Source organism: Parasteatoda tepidariorum, chromosome 6, assembly GCF_982258835.1.
Source record: "Parasteatoda tepidariorum strain Cologne lab strain chromosome 6, Ptep-v5.0, whole genome shotgun sequence".
NCBI classification, from domain to species: domain Eukaryota; kingdom Metazoa; phylum Arthropoda; class Arachnida; order Araneae; family Theridiidae; genus Parasteatoda; species Parasteatoda tepidariorum.
Window position 1 is genome coordinate 111,563,086 of NC_141760.1, and position 24,628 is coordinate 111,587,713.

General features: G+C 28.0%; 1 protein-coding gene across 2 annotated transcripts in view; it reads left to right on the forward strand.

The window, feature by feature from the left end:
- Positions 1-24,628, forward strand: part of LOC107449152 (protein pangolin, isoforms A/H/I/S) — a 93,566-nt gene that overhangs the window by 61,682 nt on the left and 7,256 nt on the right. The window contains exons 1-6 of one of the 2 annotated variants that reach the window (XM_043045063.3): positions 4,509-4,976; positions 8,328-8,457; positions 9,103-9,172; positions 10,712-10,906; positions 17,589-17,850; positions 24,241-24,400. In XM_043045063.3, the coding sequence (XP_042900997.1) occupies positions 4,923-4,976; positions 8,328-8,457; positions 9,103-9,172; positions 10,712-10,906; positions 17,589-17,850; positions 24,241-24,400 (871 nt within the window). In that variant the 5' untranslated portion in view covers positions 4,509-4,922. Of the gene's footprint in view, positions 1-4,508; positions 4,977-8,327; positions 8,458-9,102; positions 9,173-10,711; positions 10,907-17,588; positions 17,851-24,240; positions 24,401-24,628 lie in introns of those variants that run through there. The other variant, XM_043045062.3, reaches the window with a different exon arrangement.

A 24,628-nucleotide genomic window follows, 5' to 3' on the forward strand; every position in this document is an offset into this window, starting at 1 on the left:
GGTGTGCGGTATTGGTCCTCGTTAAACTGTTCTACCGTAAAGTGCTCGACTTCGCGTGCAGGTCGTCGGGCTACCGAAGCAGTGATGCCCTCCCCTCTGCAGAGGATCAAAATTGTGATGGCATGTCTTCGGATCATACACAGGGATGTTTCCCAGACCGTCGCCAATAGCCCATTGTGCAGCTCTAGTGCGACGTAAATAAACTACAGCTACAACAACATATATTCTCATGAGCAACTCTGCTGCATTTTGCAAGAGAGATAATCTTTTTAAATAATAGTTAAATTAATTAATTTTGAATAACTTTTTTTTACATAATTGTGTAAAGCAATTAATAAATTTAAAAAATTGAATGATTCACTCAATATTGAATGTATTTAAAATGGTGAAATTGTTTTTATGGTGGCTAATATAATCACGAAAAGAATTCTTTGTCAGAAAACTATTTTGCATTTTGTTAACCTATAGATCTGAGGAACTTTCAAAAATATGAAGGGAAAAAAATTATTAGTGTGCATATCCTAATTATAATATTTTTTTAAAGTGCTTAAGAATATTTTTTGAGTGCTTAAAAAGTACTTTAAAGGTGCTTATTTTTTGCTGAAAATATGACTACGCACCCTGAAGTAAATTTTCTATGTAACGAACCTTTTTTTTTTTTTTTTTTTTTTTTTAAATATTTTTAGATCCACTTTCCCTAGTTTGCAAAATATTTCAGAACAATTCAAATTTGTAAACGCATTTTATGGGGGTTTAACACTTTTAGAGAGAGCATTAAAATCCCATTTTGTTTGCATTTCATACAGGAATCCATGCCAAAAGTCAATTTACGAGATAGCATGACAGAAATTTCTAAAGCTTGGAACTATAATGTTACAGATCGTACTATTCGTAACAGTTTTTCTAATGCTGCATTCTTAGTCATTAACGATGATGTACTGATTAATGATTTACTTTTTATTGATTTTGAAGTTGCTACCACAGAAACATTAACTGAATCGAATATTTTGGACAGTGCCGAAAATAAAAAAAGTGGAGCAATAAATTGTGAGGAAGACGAAGATAAAAAAGATATCACCAAACCTTCATATGATGAAATGTTAAAATCATTTGAAACAATTCGATAGTAGGTAATAATTTACAAGATAAAGGTGTATCAATTGCTTTTTTAACTGCCTGTAAGCCTGTTTTGTGGTGCTTAAGTATTTCAAGTGAAGATTTTTTTTATTCAACGAATTTTATATCTGGAACTTTTTATCTGGATTTAGCGACTTCGTTAAATAGAGGTCCGACTCTATTTTTTCAAAAGCGTTTTTGGATTTCTGTTTCAGCTTTTTTCTTTCCAAATTCATTCTTCCTTGTGGAATGAATCAATTTAAAGTTGTATAAAAATTTAAATATTTTAAAGAAAAAAATCCATTCCGTTTATAAACAAATTTTGTCAAAATGAGGTGACGACGAAGAGGTTGAAAGTAAATTACTGGAATCAATTGCTTGCAGTAAGATTTTTAATTGAAATTTTCTGTTCGCTATAAGTTTTTCATTTTATCTAAATCTGGCTTCTTGAATGGTTATTTCAAATTGACGTCATAAGTAGGTGGTGCTCACATTAATGTGTGACAGGTTTGTGTTGATATCAACTAGTTATGAGTTGTTCTGTGCTCCATTCATTAAAGTTGTGCTTGAAACTGTTAAAACTTTCTGTTTTAAACAAAATAATTCTGAATTAAAAAAAATATTATATTTCATTATTCTCTTGCAATAAAATTTGCCTTTATTATACTTAAAAGTTTGTTGGTCTTTAAAAAAAAAAAAAAAAAAAAAAAAAGAATCTAGTATATGTCTACTATTTCAAATAATTGATTATCGTTTGAATTGATGTCGATTAAATTATTAATTGATTATCGATTAAATAACTGATTATCGTCCTAATTGTTTCTTTTTTTGACTAGTTACTTCTTTGACTAATTACGAATCTCATCATTTTTAATAAAATGTTCATGGAACATGTTTTTCATTGTAGCAATGCCTTTCTCCCCTCCATTGTTTAGAAAGAAAAAAAAAATTTGTACTCGAATGTGCGTTTTTTTTTTTTTTTTTTTTTACTGTAATCGGACAAGAAGCTATCTTCTGGCATAACGTTTTGATTGCATAGCCCCATCCCTACCCATTCTGTTTCTTTATTCGAAACTTCTTTTTGATTCGCCACCTGGAAAGAATATCTACCACCCGCATCTTTTTTTTTTAACCGTCGATCAGTTTTTTATTTATTTTTTATGATCAGAACAGTGAGTTATGGGTTGAAAGTGCCCCCCAAGGTGATTCTCTTCATCTGTGGGTAGAAAAGGTATTTTTCTCTGTGTTTTGTTTGTTTTGTTTAAATTTGTGATTGACACTTTAAAGTTTTAACTGATGTTATATAAAAAATATTTTACCGTATTTTACTGGGACTCAATTAGTTACAGACAACGGGCCACGTGCCCCTGTTTATTATTATTTTTTTAATAACTCGTTTATTTACAGGGTATTTGCGCACCTGGAAAGTCATGGATTTCGGTATTGAACAAAATTTGTCATGAAATGTCATGATTTTAACTATTTAAAAAAAAAAAAAAAATCATGGAAAGTCCGGATTTAGGTTGCCGAAAAATCTAATTTTTAAAATGGAATTTACCCAACTCCGAATATCTGAAGTTGCTGCAAAATTTCCACTCATAGTCCTATTTTATTAAAATATAAAATGTTTTTATCCTGTTCCTTAAAAATTATGGGTGTTTTTTCAAAAAATGAAAGAAAGAACATTTCTAGAGCAAATTATCTTTTAAACTTCCATCCTATTTATTATTATAATTTTTTTTTTCATTTCATCAATTTAAAATTCTAGTTTAGGCTTTTTTATATTACACTTACTTTTAAGAAGAAATAAAACAGGTTTAAATAACTACATATATCTGACTGTATTAAATTATTTGCTTATGTATTTTTTTGAAACTATTTTATTGCTTTAACTCTTTCTTTACTCTCGTTTTTTTAAGTTTAAAATCAATAAATGCAAAGATGCAGAGTATAAAAGATGCAGAGTATACTTATCATTACAATTAATGTTATTAAAATGCTTTTTTAAATTTATTGTTTTTTTGTCGGAGAAAATAGTAACTTCTGTAAGTCATAAAAAATTCTTGAAATTATTCATGGAGAGTCTTAAGTCATGGATTTGAAAATCTAAAATGTAGCTGATACCCTGTATTTATTAATACACTATCTTTCTATCTAAACGGGCCACGTGCCCATAAGAGAGGTACCTCCAAATAGTTTTAAATGTATGTTTCAGAAATTTTTATTTTATATGTGATAATACATTTTGTATTATCATGAACACAATTTCAGGGCTTTTACTCCTAAAATATCTTTTGAATGTAATGGCCCTCCAGTATGTGTTTTTTGTCAGTGGTAATGAACTCAAGTAGAAACTTTTAGAACAAATCTAATTTTTATCAAACTTTTATCAGAATTATTAACATTTGTCTATCTGATCTCTGTAAATATTGTATGTATGTAGTGAAATATTAATACATAACCTTTCCTAAAATTTTCTAAATTATTGGAGGGTATGTTACTTTGTGAGAAGGAATTTTGTTTGAAAAGGAAATAATTTTCTCACACCTTTTTTTTTTTTTTCAAAGAAAAAAAGAAAGGAAAGAGTGATTTTAAAGTATCTTCATAAGGACGTCGGTTATAATATTTAAATGATATATTTTGTTTGATTATGGTGATCCATCAATGGCTTTTTATTAATTGTTATTTTGTTAACTCTTTTGCAATTTTTTTTTCTCTTTTTTATTGAATTCACCGTTTAATATTGCATGCAATTTCATCTTAGTATATATATATTCTTCTTTAGCGATGTTCTTATTTAATTTGAATATTTTAGACGTAATCGTTCACAGCTGCTGCTAAACCATTTTACTATTAAATTGTTTTATGAAATGGTTTTATACTTTATTTTAAATGAATATTACGTAAGTTATTTAAAGGAATATTCCATAAGTTATTTAAATGTAAATTTTTTAGAGGTTAGAAAATTCCAATTAATCCAATTTCTTTCATTTATTTCTATTTTTAAACAATAACATCAGATAAATAAATATATTTTTTATTTTTAGTACGCGCCTACTTACTAATTAAACAAACTCATGATTTAATAAGCGTTGTGATTTAAGTGTCTAGTAAAAATAATTTTGTTGAAGTAGTTAGTATTCACATAATTTAATATCCATTTATTTCACATAATTTTTTTTGAGATTTACTGTTAATTTGATAGAGTAATGTTTTAACATTTTTCTTTTAGTTTAATTTAAAATGGTTTTAAAGTAATTCAAATGATTGCTGTATTTTATTTACAAAATTGCTGTATTTTCTAGACCTATCTTTATGTAAATTAAATTATTCTTAATGAATAAACGTTTCTTGTGATAAACTATATTTAAAAATAGCCTAAAGGTGGCGCCACTCTATTATATTCAAAACATGGTAAAACATGGATTTTACCTGCCCTAAAACGAGATAATTTTTTTAAAAAATGAAGTATCAATTATTTTGTTCCTTATAGGAACTTAGTGCAAATTAATAAACTGCTTTGAATGTAAATTTTCGTGTTTTCATATTTTCGAGAGGATTATGTAGATGTTAGCGTTTTGATTAATTTTTATTTTTAAAATGTGACTGCAAAAAGTAAACTAGTTTTCAAAAGAAATTTCATACGCTAGCTGTGCTATACGAAGTCATCGAGTAGAGAAGATTACTGAATGTTGTTTTTGTTACATAAAGCATGGCAGTGAAGTTATTTTCAAGGGCGCTTTTACTTTCTCCAAAAAAAGAAATCTATTTGATTCCTTGATGATAAAGTATCAGAAACTTTATGAATGAAAACTATTAAAATGTCTGCTCTTGTATTGATTCTTGCTGATTGGGAAAAGGTATGGTTCTCGTATTCAGAAAGAGATAAACAATGGAGATAATTCTCCATTGGAATATGAAACATAGTAGCCATATCCTTTCTGTTTTTAGTGGTGTGCTTAGGTATCTTTGACTGTGGGGGGCGAGCCAATGCAAAGTGAAGGTGTCATGAACTTTGCTTGTTTTATTATTTTAAAATTACTATTTAAAAATCATTATAAATATTTATTTTTTATTATTAAATCAGGGTTGCCACTCCACTGGGAAAACCTGGAAAATACAGGGAATTTGAAAATCACCTAAAATAACAGGGAAAATACAGGGAATTTTTAGTTTTTCCTTACAAACTGGAAAAATACAGGGAATTTTGTTTCTTATTTTCGTCTTCGAAAAAATAGTGACTACTCAAGCACAAATGGAAATATTGTGCTTGAGTAGTCACCATAAATGGATTAAAGGATATTTTAGCTATACTAAACTATTTCATTTACTATAGTATTATTTGAAGTATATTCAGCTGTACCTTGTTTCTCTAAGTTTTTCGAGCAATTAAAACTAGTGTAGTTTGTCTGATATGGCTCACACAAGAGCACATTGATTATGTGTTTCCCCTAAATATATTGTGTATAATATGTACAGGTAATTTATATTTACAGATTAGAGTGGCAACCTTATTATTATTATTTATTGTTTTACTATATTATTATTTTAATCTATTATTATTTTGCATTGGAAACATTTTATCAAAATTCTATCTAGTTGTAATTGCATAAATTATTTTAGAGGATTTGGAAGAGTATGATTTATCTTTTATTTTCACACCATGAAAATAGTTGACAAAAAATTATTTATCAATCGGAAATAAATTGAAAAGAAAAGTGAATTAAATCTGGAAAACTAATAAATAAATTTTATAATTTTACTCCTTTAAGTTTGTTGATGCTGATAATAAAATAATTTTTCTCTCTCAAAAGCATGTTTTTCCTTTTCTATTTCTTTTCTTTTTTTTTTAATCTTTAGTGAAAAATAAAATAATTTTACGAAAAAATTTCAGTAAAACTTAACAGTACTTTAATAGTGGTTACGATTAAGATTATCAAGATTTGAAAAATTGAAATCTCATAAAAAAAAAAGAAATGCTGGCAATGTAATAAAATTAAGTGTATTTTTTTTACTATGATTTTGTTTAATTTATAAGGATATAAATCGAAATTGTTATATTTAAAACAGAAAATAAAGTTTTTCAATTGATAAACAGAAATATTCACACTTTGAAGAAATGTTAAATTATAATACCGATGATGGGATCAATTTTCTTTTTCTGCGAACAGCATTTTTAGTTTCAGTTTTGAAATTTCAGGAAAAAAAATAAATACTTTGTAGAAAAATTATTTATGAAAACTATCAAGTTAGCAAAAAGTTAAAGCACAAAATAATTGCTTTGATTATCCTATCAGATTTTGATTAAAAATAAATAAATACTGCTTAACTTTTCTCTCAAATGTTATAGAAGCAAATTGTTAAATTCTTGGAAATTATTATTATTATTATTTTGCCTAATTGAAACAGTCTTCATTACTGCGAATAATAAAATTGTACAGATTTTTTTAATGAAACTTGTGTATTAAAAACATTTCTTCATTATTTTAACTTTTTAAAGTGTCAAATAAATTTAATTGTTTGTATTAGGATAAATATTATCATTATTGATGTTGATTATTGTTGAGATGATACTTTAGATAAACAGAATGCTTTAAGATTTTTTATATGGTTTATTTCACAGGAAGGAGAATAAATATGTAACTGATTTAGTGTTATAGCTGCTCTACATAGTGTGTGTTTATCATATAAATAAGAACGAAATAGCAAACTTTATCTGTTTTTTTTTTTTTTTTTTTTTTACATAATAATCACATTACGTAAAAAAATGAAAACAGTTAATAATTTATGTTAAAGGATTATTTAAACAAAATAAAACTTAACAAAAAAATTTATAAGTATCAAAATTGAGAATTAAAAATAGCCTATTGAAATTATGCAATTAAGTTTTACTAGAAAAAGTCTCCTGTCAAAATAAAAATAAAAAAATCATCAAGAGTCGTCCTCTATTTAGATCCCTAAAAGATTAATGCATCTGTTTTTCGAGAAGCTCTAAATAATTGATCGTTTGTTGGAACCATGGACCCCAATGGTTAAGCGGCAAATTTTGCTTTTTTTGCTGGAGGTTTTAATTTAATTTAAATTCAAAACTAAAAACTGTGAATATTGGAAGAAAAAGTTGTAAAAAATGGTTTATAATAAAAGAGCTAATTTAAACAGATTTTCTTCCAACTCTTTATGTCTATCTTGACAGCTCTCATTAAGACATGCTTGAAAATTATCAAATATTTCAAGAATTTAGAGCTTAAGTTAACTGAAAAAATTGTACTAAGTATATCAGGGACATTCTTATTGTGTCTGTTGATAGACTCTCGTAAGATTTGCACCAATCTGATATGAAAATCTGATCGATCACAGAGATCTGTTTAAAAGAAATTTGGGTCCATTAATGGACCCTTCACAAAATATCTTTTCATAAAAATGGACCCTTCACAAAATATTTTAACTTAAAAACTAACTCTTCACAAAATGATTGATCTTTTAATTGGACCCTTCACAAATTTGTGTCATCTTCATTATTGTTTTGTTAATCAAATAAACTCTTCCCGGGGGAAAAAAAGAAAGACAATGTAAACAAATTAAGTTTTGTCTTCGGCAGACGCTTCTTCCATTATTCGTCTAAAATGAATATTCTGCTTTCAGCAGTATAGGCAAAATGCCAAATATATGTATGTTGCACCTCTAATTTAGTAGCAGCAATTACTATTTATTTTTGAAATTTTAATTTTTTTATATTATAATTTTACAGTGTTGAGCATATTCTTCTCTCTATTTACAATTTAAAAAACTCCTTGAAAAAGTTTTTTGCAATAACAGGACCCTATTTGCACAAATTCTCAAAAGCTGTTTGAAAGATTGTGGCTTAACGTTTATTTTATATTCACAAATTACGAGTAATTTTTTCACAATTTTACAAAAACAGGACCTTTTACAGAACGTCCGAACAGACCCCTGGATCAATCTGATTTGTCGGGTTTGAACTGTTTTACTTTTTTAAACTAAGGTTAAAAGTAGTTGCAAGAAATTGCTACTCTCTATTCACTACGCTACTTTAAAAAAAAAAAAAAAAGTTATGTACATTATAAACTAGCAAAAAGGTAGTGACTGCTGTAGTTACGTTCCTTGTAGCGTGTTAGTTCTGACCATTTACTATATTGTATAGCTGATTGAGTTTAATTTTATTTATCTAATAATAAACTTTATGTCTGTAGGTCAATAGAGTTCCCCTTGTTCCTTCTAACCATGCTCCACTATCTCTCATGCAAATGTACAATCATCGAGAATTTCAACCGCCTCCTGCTCACATTGGAATACCACCCATTCAAGTGGATCCTAAAACAGGTAATTATCTTTATTCCACTGTAAATTACACCTGGCATTTTACAGAAATAGTAGTTTTGAAACGTTTTTCAGACATGATTGTTTAGTGCATCACTATTAACAAATTCCTTTAGATGACCTTGACATGTTTGCCATACTTTTGAGAAATTTTTCAAAGGAAATGATATTATATAAAACTGATTTATGAACAGTTTTTTAATTGTTCTGAATTTTTAAAAAAGTAACCATGCTACAACTGGCCAATTAGTAAAATTTCTTAATTTTGGCAACCATATCTCCCAACACTTGGGTGTTTCCACGAATTATTTTTTCCAGTGGTGGTGTATTTAAGCAAAAATTTTTAAAACAAATCGAATTTTTATAAACTATTATCATAGCTTAATAATCTAGTCTAATATCTATCCGACTAGACTAAATTAATTTAATTCTAATTCATTAAACTGCCCTCGCTACCACTAGGCAAAATATATTCTGAAACTAGGGAAATTCCGTTGACATGTTTTAATTCAACTTGAAAATGTAATTATGTGTTTTTACTTATTTCACTCAAATGTATTGTACATATAAAATAATAGAAGATACTCTTATGGTATGATACATTTTATTATTCTACTTTTGAAACTGGTTGAAATTATTTCTTTTCAGGTATGAGAACTCCTGTTTATCCATTGCATCCACCTATGTTCAGCCCTGAGTTTACTCATCAATATCCATGGTACTCATGCTTTTATTAATTTGTGCCATTAGATTATCTTGCAGATTTTATTATTAAGTGTGTAAGTTCAATCATGCAACTGTACTTCTCAGTACCGCCATAACGCATGGGCAGTCCCCGGGGGCCACTTAAGAATATTACTCTTCATAAATAGTATTTAAAAAAAAGCTAACAACAAACAACATTGCCTTTGATATTTTTTTCAAATAGATGTAATGTATAAACTGTGCATTTTGTTTTTTCTACAAATAGTGATTGATTATGATACAAACACTGATTTGAGTATTTTATCACCAAGAAAACTTAAAAAGGCAACCAAAATATTTTTTTCTGTATTCCAATGAAAATTTAGGCTTGGGCATTGAAAGATGTTTTAATAACTGTTTAGTTTTACAAAATAATTCATACCTTTTGATTTGTTATACTTTTATGTTTATTTAATTTAATTATTTTAATCAACTTCCATGGTTTTGAAACTTCTTTTTTTATTTGAGGTGGTTAGCATCTCAAATTTTTTAAAAAAAAATTATGCATAGTTAAAAAATGCGTGATTTGAGTCTTTGGGGTAAACAAAATGTCTTTAAATTTGTTAAAATTATTGCAGCATTTTTAAAAGAATGATTAATTTTATGCATGTGATGTTTTTTTTTTATTAGTTTGTTTTTTAAACATTGTTATATGCGTATAAAACATTTTCATGCCTGCACGCTATAAAGACGGCCTTGATACTCCTGCAAAGCTCGTAAGCTCATTAAGGATAAATTACTTATATAAAGCTTAAGTAAATTATATAAATATAAAATCATTCAATAAGAAAAAAAAAAGTCAAGCTTGTACATAAGTAATTTTGCAGCTGCTTAAACGCAACGTCAAATTTTGCTAGTTGAGTAAAAAAGTGATAATTGAGTTATAGAGAAAAATCTACCATGCTGTATCAAAGTGCACAGTGTTGAATAATCCTCAAATGCTTGAAACGGTTTGCGAACCGCAGAATTTGTTGAATGGAGTGTCAAGGTATTTTGGTCATTCTAATATGCATGAGGGTTTGAACCAGCAGAATCTATTGATTTATGCAAAATTTCTTTAGTCAAGATGGAGAATATTTTTGAAAGAAATATAGTATGGCGATAACTTTTTCTTTTCTTAAATTAGGAAAAAATATGTTTGTTTCTGTGTATTATTGTTTCTGGTGTGTTGCATCGTTTTAAAGATAAAAAGAAAATCACATTATTTCAATCACTTTCTCACTTTTCATTGCCAGCCTTATTCGCTTGTTAAACAAAATTACATTTGAGTAATAGTTTTTACAATGCTTTAGACTAATTTGTAATCACATGAATTATGCATTTAACATTTGAGTGGATAGCATTTTTAATATTATATTACCAACTCTAGTGTTATTTTTTGTCCTATTTTTGTAAGTTTTTTTTAAAAATATTGTTAAACTTAATTTAAATTTTTAAGAAAACTTTTTTGCATGCTTTGAATTTTTTGTTCTATTTTTCTGTTTTTAAATGTAGTTTGTCAATTTTATTCTAGGCCTCATCACTCCATGTATTCATTATCGCCAGGTTTCTGTGCACCTCCATTTCCGCCTGTCAATCATCATATGTCAAACAAGTTTTCACCAAACCTGTCATCATCATCATCATCACCCCCAGTCATTTTACCCAGCCTCACACACCCCCCTTTGGTAACACCAAAGGTAGAGATGCCTGATTCTCAGAACAGCGGGTAGGACTAAAATCTACACTAACCTTTTTTTGTTTTGTTTCTTTCATTCAGTTATGAACAGGATTGGCATTTTATTGGGAAGAAATAGATTTCTTCTAAGACACTGAAAGAGACTAGAAAGTATATATAGGTATTTTTCTGTTAACCGGGCTCAAGCGAAAAATCGCCTAATAATGTAGAATTTCGCCAAATTTCTTTCAACCATTAAGGGAAATGTTAGTATGGGGCCATGCACTCTATTATCTGAATTCATTCCAAACAAAGCACGTTTTCTTTTCTTTCTTCTATCTTAAGTTTTGTTTTATAAAAGCATTAATTTAAGCATTCTTTTTCGGTAAAAATGTTTTCTCTATTATTAATAAATATTTATTTATACTCGAACATTTTGAACTTATATTCTGTTGACTGTTTTGTCATTCACTTCCCTTGGCGACTTGGCTCACGTTTGGTTCACATTTGACAACATTTGCGTCTGTCTAACGAGAAAGTATTAAAAGAATAACTAAGGAAATTTGCTAAAATGGAAAAAACTAAACATGTTCAATACAATAGTTTAGCAATGATTATTATTGTATAACTTAAAATTTAATATTTACGGTTGGGCAGAGTGTAAACAATAACAAGCTTCCTAAAATCTGATAAAAATGTAAGAAAACTTTTGGTGCATTCCTCCGTTTGTGTTATGGTTACGAGGCGCTGTGTGAACAGGCTTAATATTCGAGGAAGTTTTATTATTATAATTTGTGATTAAATTTACTCCTAATTTCACGATTCATAAGAGTTTCCTGTAATTTAAAAAGTCTTAACTGGTTGTGAGTCAGAATCAAATTTAAGAAAATTAATATCAAAACATAAATTAAGTCCCTTTCCCTTCTTCACTCAGATGCTTCCCAAAAACGCAATTGATCAAAAAAATGGTAACCAGTTTACAACACAAAAAAACCATTTATTAACAATGGTAAAAGATGAAGTTAGAATTAAAATTAATATAACCAAGCAGGGTTGGCAAGATTTTGCTGCAGGTGGAAAAAACCGTGGTAAATACCGGTAAAAACCGTCCTGGCAAAAACAGGTTTTTGCCAAGCAAATTGGCAAAAAGTGGCAAAAACCTATATTTTCCAAGGAGAGAGGACAAAAACACATTTTTGGTACAAAATTATTCCCAAAATTGAAATATATACTATAAATATAAATAATTACAAAAAAATAACAAAATTATTATTCCATAATGTAATAATGTATCATTTCAGTAGTTTAAAACATTATTGATTGGAAAATTTGTATTCTCTTTTTTCCAGTGAAATGAACTTATTTTAAATTAATAAAACTATAATTTAAAGCATAAAATATCTATCAAGATGTGTAGTTAATCATTGCACAAATAATAATTTTTTATAATATAATAATATTATACAAATAATATTATACAAATAATAATATTTATTTATTTGTAAAAAAACATTTATTTAAGGATTCTAAAATGAAAAGAGGTAAAAAACTTTCAATGTTTTAAAAATTATTGCCTTTATATTATTAATTATTAATCTGTTAAAAATAATTTTTTCATGTAATGTATCAAAATTATTATTCCTTATGATTGATTTAAATTTGTTTCAAGTATTTTGTAATAATATTTAATCAGCAATTTAGATAATTTGGTTTTTGCCGGTTTTTACCAGTTTTTGCCGGTTTTTACCAGGTTTTTGCCACTGTCCTGGCAAAAACCCCTTTTTGCCGGCAAAAACTCCAACCCTGTAACCAAGCCACCTAAGCAAAACTACAAGCACACATCCTTTTTCTCATTTCCGCTCTCAATCACAGCATTCCCACCTCTTGTCTTTTTTTACAACATCTACCTTGATGACAGCGCCATCACAACATGTAGGCTTGACAAACTTCATAAAATGTTGCAGTGTCAAACATTCAATAAACATACCATTAAGCTATATAATATAAAATATTCAATTCAAACATAAAAAAAATATATTATGGGACATTCAATAAAAAAATAAAGAACAACCATTTTTATACTAACATAGAAAAACAATGTAATATTATACAAACTTATAGCAATATGAAACGTTCAATAAAAACATATATGGAGGCATGACAGCATGCTTGCGAAGTGTTTCTAATTCATTTGTTGTTTGTTTCATTGAAATTTAAATTGAAAGTATGCATTATATTTTAAACACTACAAGTATAAGTTTAGGCATAAAAATCAGTCTGAAGTAGTAACCTAGAGGTCTTACAACAAATCTTAACCCCTAGCACCATCTGTGCTTAGCTTTATACGGTCAACTATCCATAGTACTAGAATGATATAAGTCATATCTTAAAAGATAAAATTTTCACATTATTAATTTTAGTTATATAGAGTTTTAAAATTTATATAACTTATTTTATCTTAGAATCTGTTTGAGCATTCATTTTAAAAAGTATTTGATTCAGAAATATTTTTTTTGTTATGTATTATATTATATTTATTATACAATATGTATTTTAGTATTAAATATATTTGTAGTCTTATATGTTTAATAGATGATTTATTAAGTAGTATAAATTTTATTATGATATTTTAATGATTCTTTGTATAATTATTAAATCAGGTTTTGCTATACTTCTTTTAAGAAAAATACTAAAAAACGATTGTAATTTTTATTATAAAATTCATTTTTGTTTTGAATTTGTTCTTTTTAGCTTTCATTTACTTAAAAATGATATATTAAATAACTTTGAAATTATGTAATAATTGAAATGTGATGATAAACTGTTTAAAATTGGTTTAAATATTAGATTTTGGCATTGTGTATAGTGCCAAGACATTTCTATTTAAAGAAAAAGAAATGTTTTTTTTATGTACTTTCACCTGGGCTGGAAGATATCTATTTCTTCCAGGGATGTTTTTTCCTCTGAGGAAGAAATTTGCCATCCTTGGTTATAACACTATGTTAAAATTTTTTTTTAACAAATGTTAACTTTTTTTAATATTGCCTGCCTATCATCAACACTTATTATAACTGACTGCTCAGATAAAATGCTTATTTTTTATAAATATGTTAAAATCAAGGTATCTGCGCACCTGGGAAGTCATTAATTTCGGTGTTGAACAAATTTGTCATAAAATGCTATGATTTTAACTATTTTTTAAAAAAAAATCAAGGAAAGTCATGGTTGCATAAAAATCACATTTTTAAAATTTTTAAATGGATACCAATTTCATGGTATTATGAATATCTGAATTTGTATCAAAATACTCACTTACGGTTATATTTGATTAAAATATAAATTGTTTTTATCATGTTCTTTAAAAATTATGGTGTTCTTTTAAAAAATGCAAAATTTTTTTTTGTGCGAATTATCATTTAAACTTCGGTGATTTTTAAAATTTTGCTATTTTTTTATTTTTTATTTTATTTTATCAATTTAAAAATCTAGCTGAAGCAAGCCAGTCATTGGTGAATTTTTTTCATTCCGAAATGAGAACAGAAAAATCAGGAATATTTCTTTCCTTTTTGATAAAACAAGAAAAGTATCTTTAGATTTGCTTTTGTATTACTCTGTTTTTTAAATTCAAAATCTATGAAGATGCAGAGTATAACAGTTTTAATTATACCTATTATTTCTATTAATGTTATTATAATGCTTTTTTATATTTATCGTTGTGTTTTTGTCGGGGAAAATAGTTACTTCGTTAAGTCATGAAAAGTCATGAATTTAAAAATCTAAAATATAGCAGATACCCTGTAAAATATGCCACATTGCAATTTTCATTATTTATAGATGAAGTTTCTTTTCATCCTTGTCTGAAATACTTAAGAGCACGCCATACTGTGGAAGAATATTTTCCCCGCAAATTCCTCTTTTTCCTTCATTACTAATTTAAAGTTTAGAAAAAGTAAGTTCAGATAAACCTAGAGTAAGCCATGAAGTTTAAATAGTGAAAAGAAAATTTTAAAATAAATACAAATGAAAATAAATTATGAGAAGATAACTCCGGATTACGTAATGGTGAAGTTCTCTTCTCATAATTTGTTTGCATTTGAATATTTGAAGAATTTTTTTCAAGACTGAATCTTTATGACTTACTCTTGGTTTGCCTGAACTTACTTTTTCTTTCTTTTAAATTAGTAATGAAGGATAAAGATAATTTGCATTGAAAATTTTCTTCTGCCGTACGGTGTTCTCTTAAATGATCTGATGAATAAGTTAAATAGTGTTATCATCTGAGATATTTAAATATTTTGCTTTTTAAATTGAAATTTTTTTTAGTCAGTATCATTTAATACATTGAATTATTGTATATATTCTGCCATCCTAAGCAAAAAGCATCAATAGGAATTCTCACTTTTGTAGCAGTATTGTTCTCTCTAGTATTTCTGTGTTGACCATATTTTCTCTCTCTCAAAAATCAAAACAAAACCTTCATGATGTCTGTGACAGAAAATATTTTCAAATTTGTTTTGAAAAATCATTGTTATAAAGTTTTTTGATATTTATTTCTAGTATAAAGCACATAAAATCGAAAAATAATTATGATCTCCCCTTAGTTGACACCAGTACAAAAATTTATTAGCAGTAAGCTAAAAAAGTACCTATTTGAACTTTTCATTCCTGATCCATTTCTTATCGAAATATATGGGGTACATTTTGTTTCAGACATACTTTCAAAATGTAACTCAACTTTTTGAAGCTAATCAATTTCTTTTTTAACGCTTTCTATTTCGAAATGAAATATTGATCATTCTTATGAAATGATATCTTCTTAGAAAATTTTTAGTTGGGCTTAAATTCTATTTGAAGATGTTTTAATATAGATTATCTGTTGCACTTGATTATCTGTTTCACTAATGATTTATTAAATCTTCTCCATGCTCTTTTCTCTCTCCTTATTTTTTAAGACTAACAGTTAAAAATTAAATGAAAGTTGATTTAATAAATAAAATTTTATTTATCATAGAAAATTATAATGACTACATTAATATGCCACTTTACATAATAGTCTTCTCATTGTTACTTGGGTCGCAATAATTAATATTAAACCTTAACATTTCAGATTATCATTGTAAATAATCATTCATTCTTGATATCATTGTTTTTTTTATTATAAATAGTTATTTCATTAGATGGTTCCAGAGGTTACAATTACCATTCCCCAAGATTGTAAGCTCTTTAAAAGCTTACTATAAGAAGCACATGATAGTTTCCCAGCCATCTAAACAGACAGGGCGAAGAAAAACAATTGGCACTACATAGTTCAGTGTTTGCATTTTGTGTCGGCATTCTAATTAAAGCGGTATATTTTCTGTTTCTATTGTACTGAAAATATATCACATGTAGTAAGGGGTCATGCAGTAGAGAGGTGTCTTAACACATAGCAGTTAATTTTACTGTAAAATCTAGTTAGTTATTGAATTTTTTCCCTTTTTCTTTTTTAAAAATAAGAAAATAAGAATTTTAGTGTTTATAAGAAATTTCCTCAGAAACTGAAGTTTTTTTTTAAAAAGAAAACCTTATCAATTATTTTTTTAAGTAGAGTATAGTTTATATGTGTATTAAAACATGTATTATTTCTAAATAATGATGATAATATGAGGTACAAATATAAAGTAAATTAAAAAAATATTTTATATCAAGAGATTATTTTGAAATTACTTTTGTTATAGGTTAGGTTAATATTTTTGTAATCAAGAAATATTACAACTATCTTAACTATTACTAACCTTTTACTATTCAAAATCTCAATTTTAAGAATACAATGATTAGGATCCAGTTGTAAATGGAAAATATTGCAGTGAATTTCATTGGTGCAATTCACTTTTAACTATTTATTTTGCTTTTATTTATTATTAAAAAATCCCTTAATTATTTAGGATTTTATCTATGATAGATTGCATTTCACGATAGTCTACAGAACTTTTTTCCTCTTTTTGTGTAATCTATCTGATTTTTTCCATTAGTAGCTTTATTGGAAGAATAAGGTGTATTACAGGGTGCGTAGCATGTTTAAAAAGTGCTTAAAGGTGCTTATATTGGATTTACATTTTTTAAAAGCCCTGGAAGGTGCTTTTTTTATTCGGATTTTGTAAAAAGTGCTCAATTTTTCTATCTTTTTAAAAAGAGATTTTTACTTTGCTGTATCAATTTTGTTGGAAATTACGAAAAAATGTGTGATTTTCACAAATTTCTATGCGATAGAAAAAAATAAATTTTTTTTACTGCACAGATTCTAATATATATATATGTATATATTTTAGAAAGTGATTAAAAGTTTTTTTTGAGTGCTTAAAAAGTACTTATAAGGTACTTAGTTTTTGTTGAAAAAATTTGACTTTGCAATCGCCAAGCGTAATTGGGAGATGAATTAGATTAATGAACTCTGTTTCAGCATTTTTTGTTGTACTCAGTATACTTTTTTTTTATTTACTTGTTTTCTGCTAAAACTGCTCATAATCTGCCATTAGAAATAAAAAAAAATATACATATATATATTTTGGAATGAATTTCTTGATAGCAAGCACAATTTTTTTCCCTCTTTTGCAGATTTTTTTCCTCAGTAGCAATATTGGAAAAATAAGTTGTATTAGTATGCAAATACTATATACACATGTTTTTTTAAACATGTTTATTAAATTTTGTTGGTCAATATTTTTTATTTCTTTGTTAATTTTTTTTGTTGTAGGCAACTCTCTAATTTAATTCACCACAGTCACCATAGCCATTCAGTCAGTTCATTGCCGCAGCAACGCAATCAAAATAGCAACAACACACTGTCATCTAGTGGGAGATCTATTTCTGAACGCACACACAATGAGAAGAAAAAGTCTCACATCAAGAAACCTCTGAATGCATTTATGCTTTTCATGAAGGAACAGCGTGCACAAGTTGTGGCCGAATGTACCCTGAAAGAAAGTGCTGCCATCAACCAGTTACTCGGGAAAAAGGTTATCTCTCTCTTCTTCAAATTGTATTCTCATGTCCATAATTCATTCCTTTTATAATTTTTTTTCATTTTAAATACTTTCATATTGCTAACTCGACTGGATATTCCAGTAGACTGCTGGATTTTGCCTGTTTCTGTTGGTTTAATAAAAATTCACCTGGGTTTTGTACATTTTAGAAAATTACCTAAATTTGAAGTTTCTTTAAAAATCCCTATTGAAATAGAATTGTTGGACAGATTATTATTGCTTGCTTTAATACTAAGAAAAATCGGGGTGTTCTATCAAAATACCGCGAAAGTTGTGCACGCCAGTCTTGGCGTGGTACCATTTATCGATAAGAGGGGAGTTCGAGCCTAGAACTGGAAGTGAAAACACTGCCTTTAACATTTTCTCTCTCAGAATTGTTATATTTGTTTTTTGTCTGACTGTTATTTTTGTTTGTGTTGTGGAAATATGGAAAAAAATATATATAATAAAAGCATAATAGTTATTTCTAACCTGCATAACTCATTTACAACACATTACAATACTTTGAAAGCCTGGGAAAATGAATTTATTTGAGTTTGAGAATCGACAAAAATGGTTTTGTTATAATATTTTCTTTAAAAAATTATAATTTTATGCTGTTATAACAAGTACACAGATTTCAACTTTATTGGATTTTGTCAGTTTTTCCTGGTCTACTGGTTTAATAAAAATACTCCTGGTTTCTGTACATTTTAGAAAATTTCTAAAATTGAAGTTTCCTTAAAAAATTCCCATTCAAATAGAATTTTTGTGCAGACTATTGCTTGCTTGAATATTTAAATAAGTGTCACCAATACAAAGTGAACCTCATTCATGAGATTCATTTTACTATTTTTGATGAATTAATTACCTGTTACTGTTCAAAATAATAAATTAACATAATAACTAACTGGAAAATGTTGAAGTTTTTCTATTTTGATGACTATAAAAATCCCTTAAATTGCCTATGTGTAATATGTTTTGTATATATTTTGCAACAATTGAGATTTATATTATTTCGTAAAATCTTCTGGATTTTTTCCTATTCGTGTTCGCAGCTATGTACTTGGTTTCAAACTTAGTCTGCATGAACCGGAGTATATTTGCATAAAATGTATCATCATTGGTTGGTTGATCCAGAGGTGTGGTCTAAAATTTTTTGTTGGCGTATGCTCAAAGTCTTTTATTAATAGACTTCTTTTTATATGCAATTTTTATAATTAAAAAATTGTAAATTAATTTGACGCATCACTGCAAGTAAAAAATGATTCACTGCACATTGACGTCATTACCGTGTAAGGTAAGCAAGTTTAGCGAGAAAAGTGAAAGAAAGCTTCACTCATTCGTCTCTGCTTAGAGATTTTAGTATTATATTGTATAGTAAAGATGATAAGATCTTGTAATTATACAGCATTGTTAATTAACAATGGTAAGCTGTGAATATTCTAGTGAACCATTTTATTGATATACCTAAAAACTATGATTTACGTACGCATCCAAAATTATTAATTGCCATGTATAATACCCTAAATATAAGTAGTTTCATTAGCCCAAAATGATTGATCATTAAATGTAAAAGAGATTAAAATTATGTGAGATATTAAAATTAAGTGTAAAAAAGTGTAATATTAAATAGATTCAATATAGAGATTAAAATGCTAAGATAAAATCCAATAAATAAATGAGTAAAACAGAAAGTAAGATCTAACAAAATATTAAACTAAAAATTAAATAACTAAAAATAGTCAATTAATTAGAGTCAATTCTAAAAGAGCAAAAAGTATTTTACTGTCAGTACATGAATCCAAAGCTCAGCTTAACATGTAAATTTGAGATTTCAACATTTAAATTTTTTTGTACCAGACACTTTCTCTTCCATTTCAATATACTTCCATTCCAATATACATTTCAATATACATTTGATTTGCATACCTTATGTAGAACTATAAAATTAGTACAATGATTTTCTTAAATGCATAAAATTTGACATATAAAACTATTTTTGTTAATATTTAGTAAATTCCAAACACATTTCAATGTGACAAATTTGTTGCCCATGCTTATTACTTTAGCAACGTTTGTAGAACATTTGGCTGCGATTGTCGCCACACTGCCACCATTTGCTTCATTTCCTGCTAAAGAACTGCGTAATTCTATTATCTTTTTTAAAATTTGCAGCTTTAAGAACAGAAGCGGGTGAAAAACTGTCTGGGTGTCCTTAGATAAATCTGTTATTTTATTTTAAACGTTTTAAAAAATCAGAAAAGCAATACGCTACCAAAGGCATTGTTACAAAGCCATAGACAGAATTGACATCACCTTTTACCTTTTGCTCGTTTTTGGTAAACACACTTTGTTATGATAATACAGTAATAACATTTGATTACCTTATTAATGATTTTTAATTGTTAAAATAATCAATTTCAAAAAATGGTAACTTCTTTATTTTTTTAATAAATTTTTTTAATGCTTATACATGGTTGCGTAGCATTTTTAAAAAGTGCTTAAAGGTGCTTATTTTCAATTTTCGTTTCTTAAAAGCCTTCAAAGGTGTTTTTTTTATTCAGTGTTTTTAAAAAGTGCTTAATTCTGAATTTTTTTAAGACATTTTATAATGGCTAATACAATTAAGAAAAGAGTTCTTTGTCAGAAACATTTTATCATGATCATGTAAAGTCTTTGAAAATTATTTTGCATTTTGTTAATGTATATAGTGCTTAAAAATATTTTTTGAGTGCTTAAAAAGTACTTAAAAGGTGCTTATTATTATTTTTTTTTAAAGATTTGGCTACACACCCTGTTATTTTACCCCCTGTAAATAACAGGGGGTAAGACCCTGTTACTGTAAATTTATTAAGTCCATCACTTCTACTCTTCAATCGAGACATTATTTGATATTTTACTCTGGCCTACATCCCCGTTGCAGAATCTTGGCGACATTATTGCAGAATGTTACTGAGTTCTAGCAGAAAGATTTTTCATTTGGGAAGTAAAAAAAAGAGAGATAAAGATTTTAGAGAGTTCGATTTGGCGTGATTTCGCTATGGATTTCACTATTTTTAATTTCTTTTTAAATTTGATGACTTACAAAGAAAGAAAAAGGAAATAATTAGAGTATTTTCTACCTATAAAATGCGAGAATATAGCTCATAATAATGGAATAAAATATATTACATATTCAATTTTAAAAATTACATTATTTTTTCCAAAATTTTTTTTTTTTCTTTTGAAGTTGACGTTTTTGTTACTGTAAATTAGTAACATATATATTTGTTATTATTAAAAGTATCGTGCAGAAAGATATATTAATGCTGGAGAGTTTTGTCGCAGAAAGCCCGGAAAAATTCTGCCACAGGGGCCTACATTTGTCGTTTATCCGTATCTATCCTTAGTTTACAATAAATGGTCCCATGAGAAACGATCAATCTAAGTACTACTGCACTTCAAAAATTATAACCAAGCAATAAAGTGTATATCCTATTATCTTATTGTTTTAAAGATAGATAATGTCTTGAAAAATGATTTACCTTCATCAACTCTTTCAACTTACAACTGGCATTGGAGATATTTTGCTTTTTATTTGCTTTCATCTTCATTCTTTTGTATTCTACACGAATGAAGTGGGATATAGGAGAGCGGTGATAGATGTTGGCTGGAGCTACACCTTTTGGATAAGGAAACCCTCACCAGTATATACCAGTCAACTTTTACAATTTTTGTGTGCGATATTATCTAGTGGTAGCCAACTTTATTCTTTAATGCATTACTCTTGTTTCAAAAATTTGATTTTAAATTATTTAAATCACCAGAGCATAAAGAATTTAATTAAGATATGTAAGAACTCTTAAAATTGTGCCTTATACTTGTAAAAGCCAGAGAAAATTTAAAAAAATTTGCTAATAACTTTAATGCTTTTTTTCCTCTACCACTATGAAAAATTTGTAGCAAAACTATAAATGTTGCCAATTATGCTGGTAGATATTGGATGAAACTTTATTTTGATTAAATTGTTGGTTAATATTTGTATGGAAGTATTTATGAGGGCCTAATTAGAGACTTGCTCTATAATTTGCATTATAAAGTTTGGGTGTAGTAAAACTTGTACATAGCTGCCAACTCTTCTGGTTTAGCCGGAAGATTTCCGGTTTTTTATCGAAACTTCCGCCTTCCGTTTTTTTATTTTAATCTTCTGATTTTCCTCGATTTAAAAAAAAATAAATATTTTATTTCATATTTTTTACAACAGAGCCACGATCCGAATTTGTATCTGAAAGCATTTTTTAGAGCAGGAATCAAATTCCTGTATCTTCTCGGCACATGCTCGAACAAGGGAGAAAATAAAAGTTACGGCGCAGAAGTTGAAACACACTTGGAAGCGCAGCTGCGTTTCCGAATCTGATTGGCGGTGAGAACGCTCCCTAAATATAGATCCGGGAGAAAACTGTTCACTCGGCTACCGAACGCAGACGATTTTTTTAAAAACAAATTCAGTTGACGGCATCTGGCAACAGAGCAAATGTTTACTATCGTGAAGAAATCACATGCGTTTTTGTGTGCTTCTTTTGAATCTGTTTAGTGATATAGTTTTATGATGTCTAAAAAAACTTATTATTATCAGCACGTTAAAACTTATTATTATCAGCATGGTAAATTTATGTTATCTTTCTCACATTCAAATGCAGAATGTGAACATGTGTTAAAAAAGGTTAAAAAAAGGTCAGGTTAAAAAAAACAAGAGCGCAGTTTAGGTCATCTCTTAGTGATGAGATGCTAGAGAAAATATTACACACTGATCATTTTTGTAAAAATCGAAATTGCTACAGTGTAACATTTAATAACATTTTTTTTAAAGAAAGCCAAATCGTGTACATATCAAACTTTGAAAAATAATTAAAATTGATGATCCTAAGTGTTCTTAATTGTATTAAAATTTACAGGGTGCGTAGCGTTTGTAAAAAGTACTTAAAGGTGCTTTTTTGTGGATTTCGTTTTTAAAAGCTTTTAAAGGTGCTTTTTTCAGCTGGCGTTTTTAAAAAGTGCTTTTTTTCCGAATAATTTTTTTTCTTCCCTTCAGTGATATCTGGTGGATCCCATGCATTTCACAAAAAATGGGGAGTTTGCTACGTAATCATTCACGCGGACTTTATGTGGTACCCACGTTATGACTTGCGCATGCGCGCACACTTGAAACCGAAACCCGAGTGCTCCAATTCGGATAGAGAGTATCAGATCCTTATGAAATGTTTTTCTTTTTAATTTATTTTAATTTTGTTCTTGTTTATTTTATTTTACTTCTAACACTTTTTTTGACGTAGGGGGTAAGGGTACTTTTGCTCTGAGTTCAGGGTCAAGTTGAATTCACTCGGTGATGTGGGAAAGTACTGATTGTTTCGATTTACGCCCGTTTCTTTTTGGGTTTTTTTTAACGCTAAAACTGTTTATAAAAGTTTTTGTTTTTCAATAATATCATTGATTGAATATGAATTTTTTGAGTGCTTGAAAAGTTTTGTAAAGTGCTTGAAAAGTTTTTAAAAAGTGCTTATTTTTGATTCAAAGATTTGGCTACGCACCCTGATTTAATTGTGTTCAAGTGAAAAAATACTTAAAATACTTAATACTTACAGCTTTTAATATCTTTTTTTTTTTGAAAACCCAATGTTGGCAGCTTTGCTTGTATTAAAAATAAAAGATTTCTTCATTTACTTCAAATGATTTTGAAGAGCCGTGCTGGCTTAAGGGATAGAGTGTTCGCCTCTAAACGAGGTGAACCGGATTCGAATCCCAGCAACGACTGGTCTGTATGAAAATTGTCTGGTCTGACTATTTAATAAATCGACTGGTTTATACGAATTCCACACCCGGCTCCCCCCAACCGCAATTTTGATGAAAAATATCATGGATTAGGGTCCCTTTGCCTTTGGGCTCCTCAGGTTTTCATGGTTTTTCCTCTCCGTGTAACGCAAATGCAGGTTAGTTCCATCAAAAATTCCTCCACAAAGCAAAATTTTTTACACTACTTAATCCAAGAGTTCCCTTGTCTTTTGGAATTGGGTTCAAAATGAAAAGGCTACGTAGTTGAACATTAGTAGTCGTAAACCAAAAATTGGGTCGGCTGGTCATCGACAGTTATAAAATAAAATAAGATGATTTTGAAATTTATAACTGACACTAATATTCATTTCAAACGTTGAAATTTCCATGCTGAGATTTTTAATAGTTTTTTTTTGTTGAATTTGAAAAAATTCATTTAAAAAAAACTACTAAAAATCTTGTCAGAATGATATATGTTGTAAAGTTAAAACACTTTGGGTACACTTAAAATAAATTGCTGATACTTTTTTATTTTAAGAGTTTTTAGTTATTGTTTCTTTTGTCGTTGAACAGTGGCACAGCCTATCAAGAGATGAGCAATCAAAATACTATGAGCTTGCGAAGAAAGAACGACAAGTGCATATGCAGATGTACCCTGGTTGGACGGCGAGGGATAATTATGCTATCAATGCAAAGAAAAAGAAACGGAAAAAAGATAAATCTCAAGAAACAGGTGAAATTTTTTTCAAAATCTTTGCTTGTCCACCCTTTGATTTGTTTCGTTTACTCACCTTTAGGGCCATGATTTTCAGTACCTAATTTTTTTAAAAATCTTTTCAAAATAGTGATGACTTTCTTTTTGTTAAATTGCTTTTTTAATTTTGTGAAATTGTTAATTGTTGCTTCAAATAACAGGTACAATAACTGCCATAAATAAAATATCCCCATTACAAAAATGAGC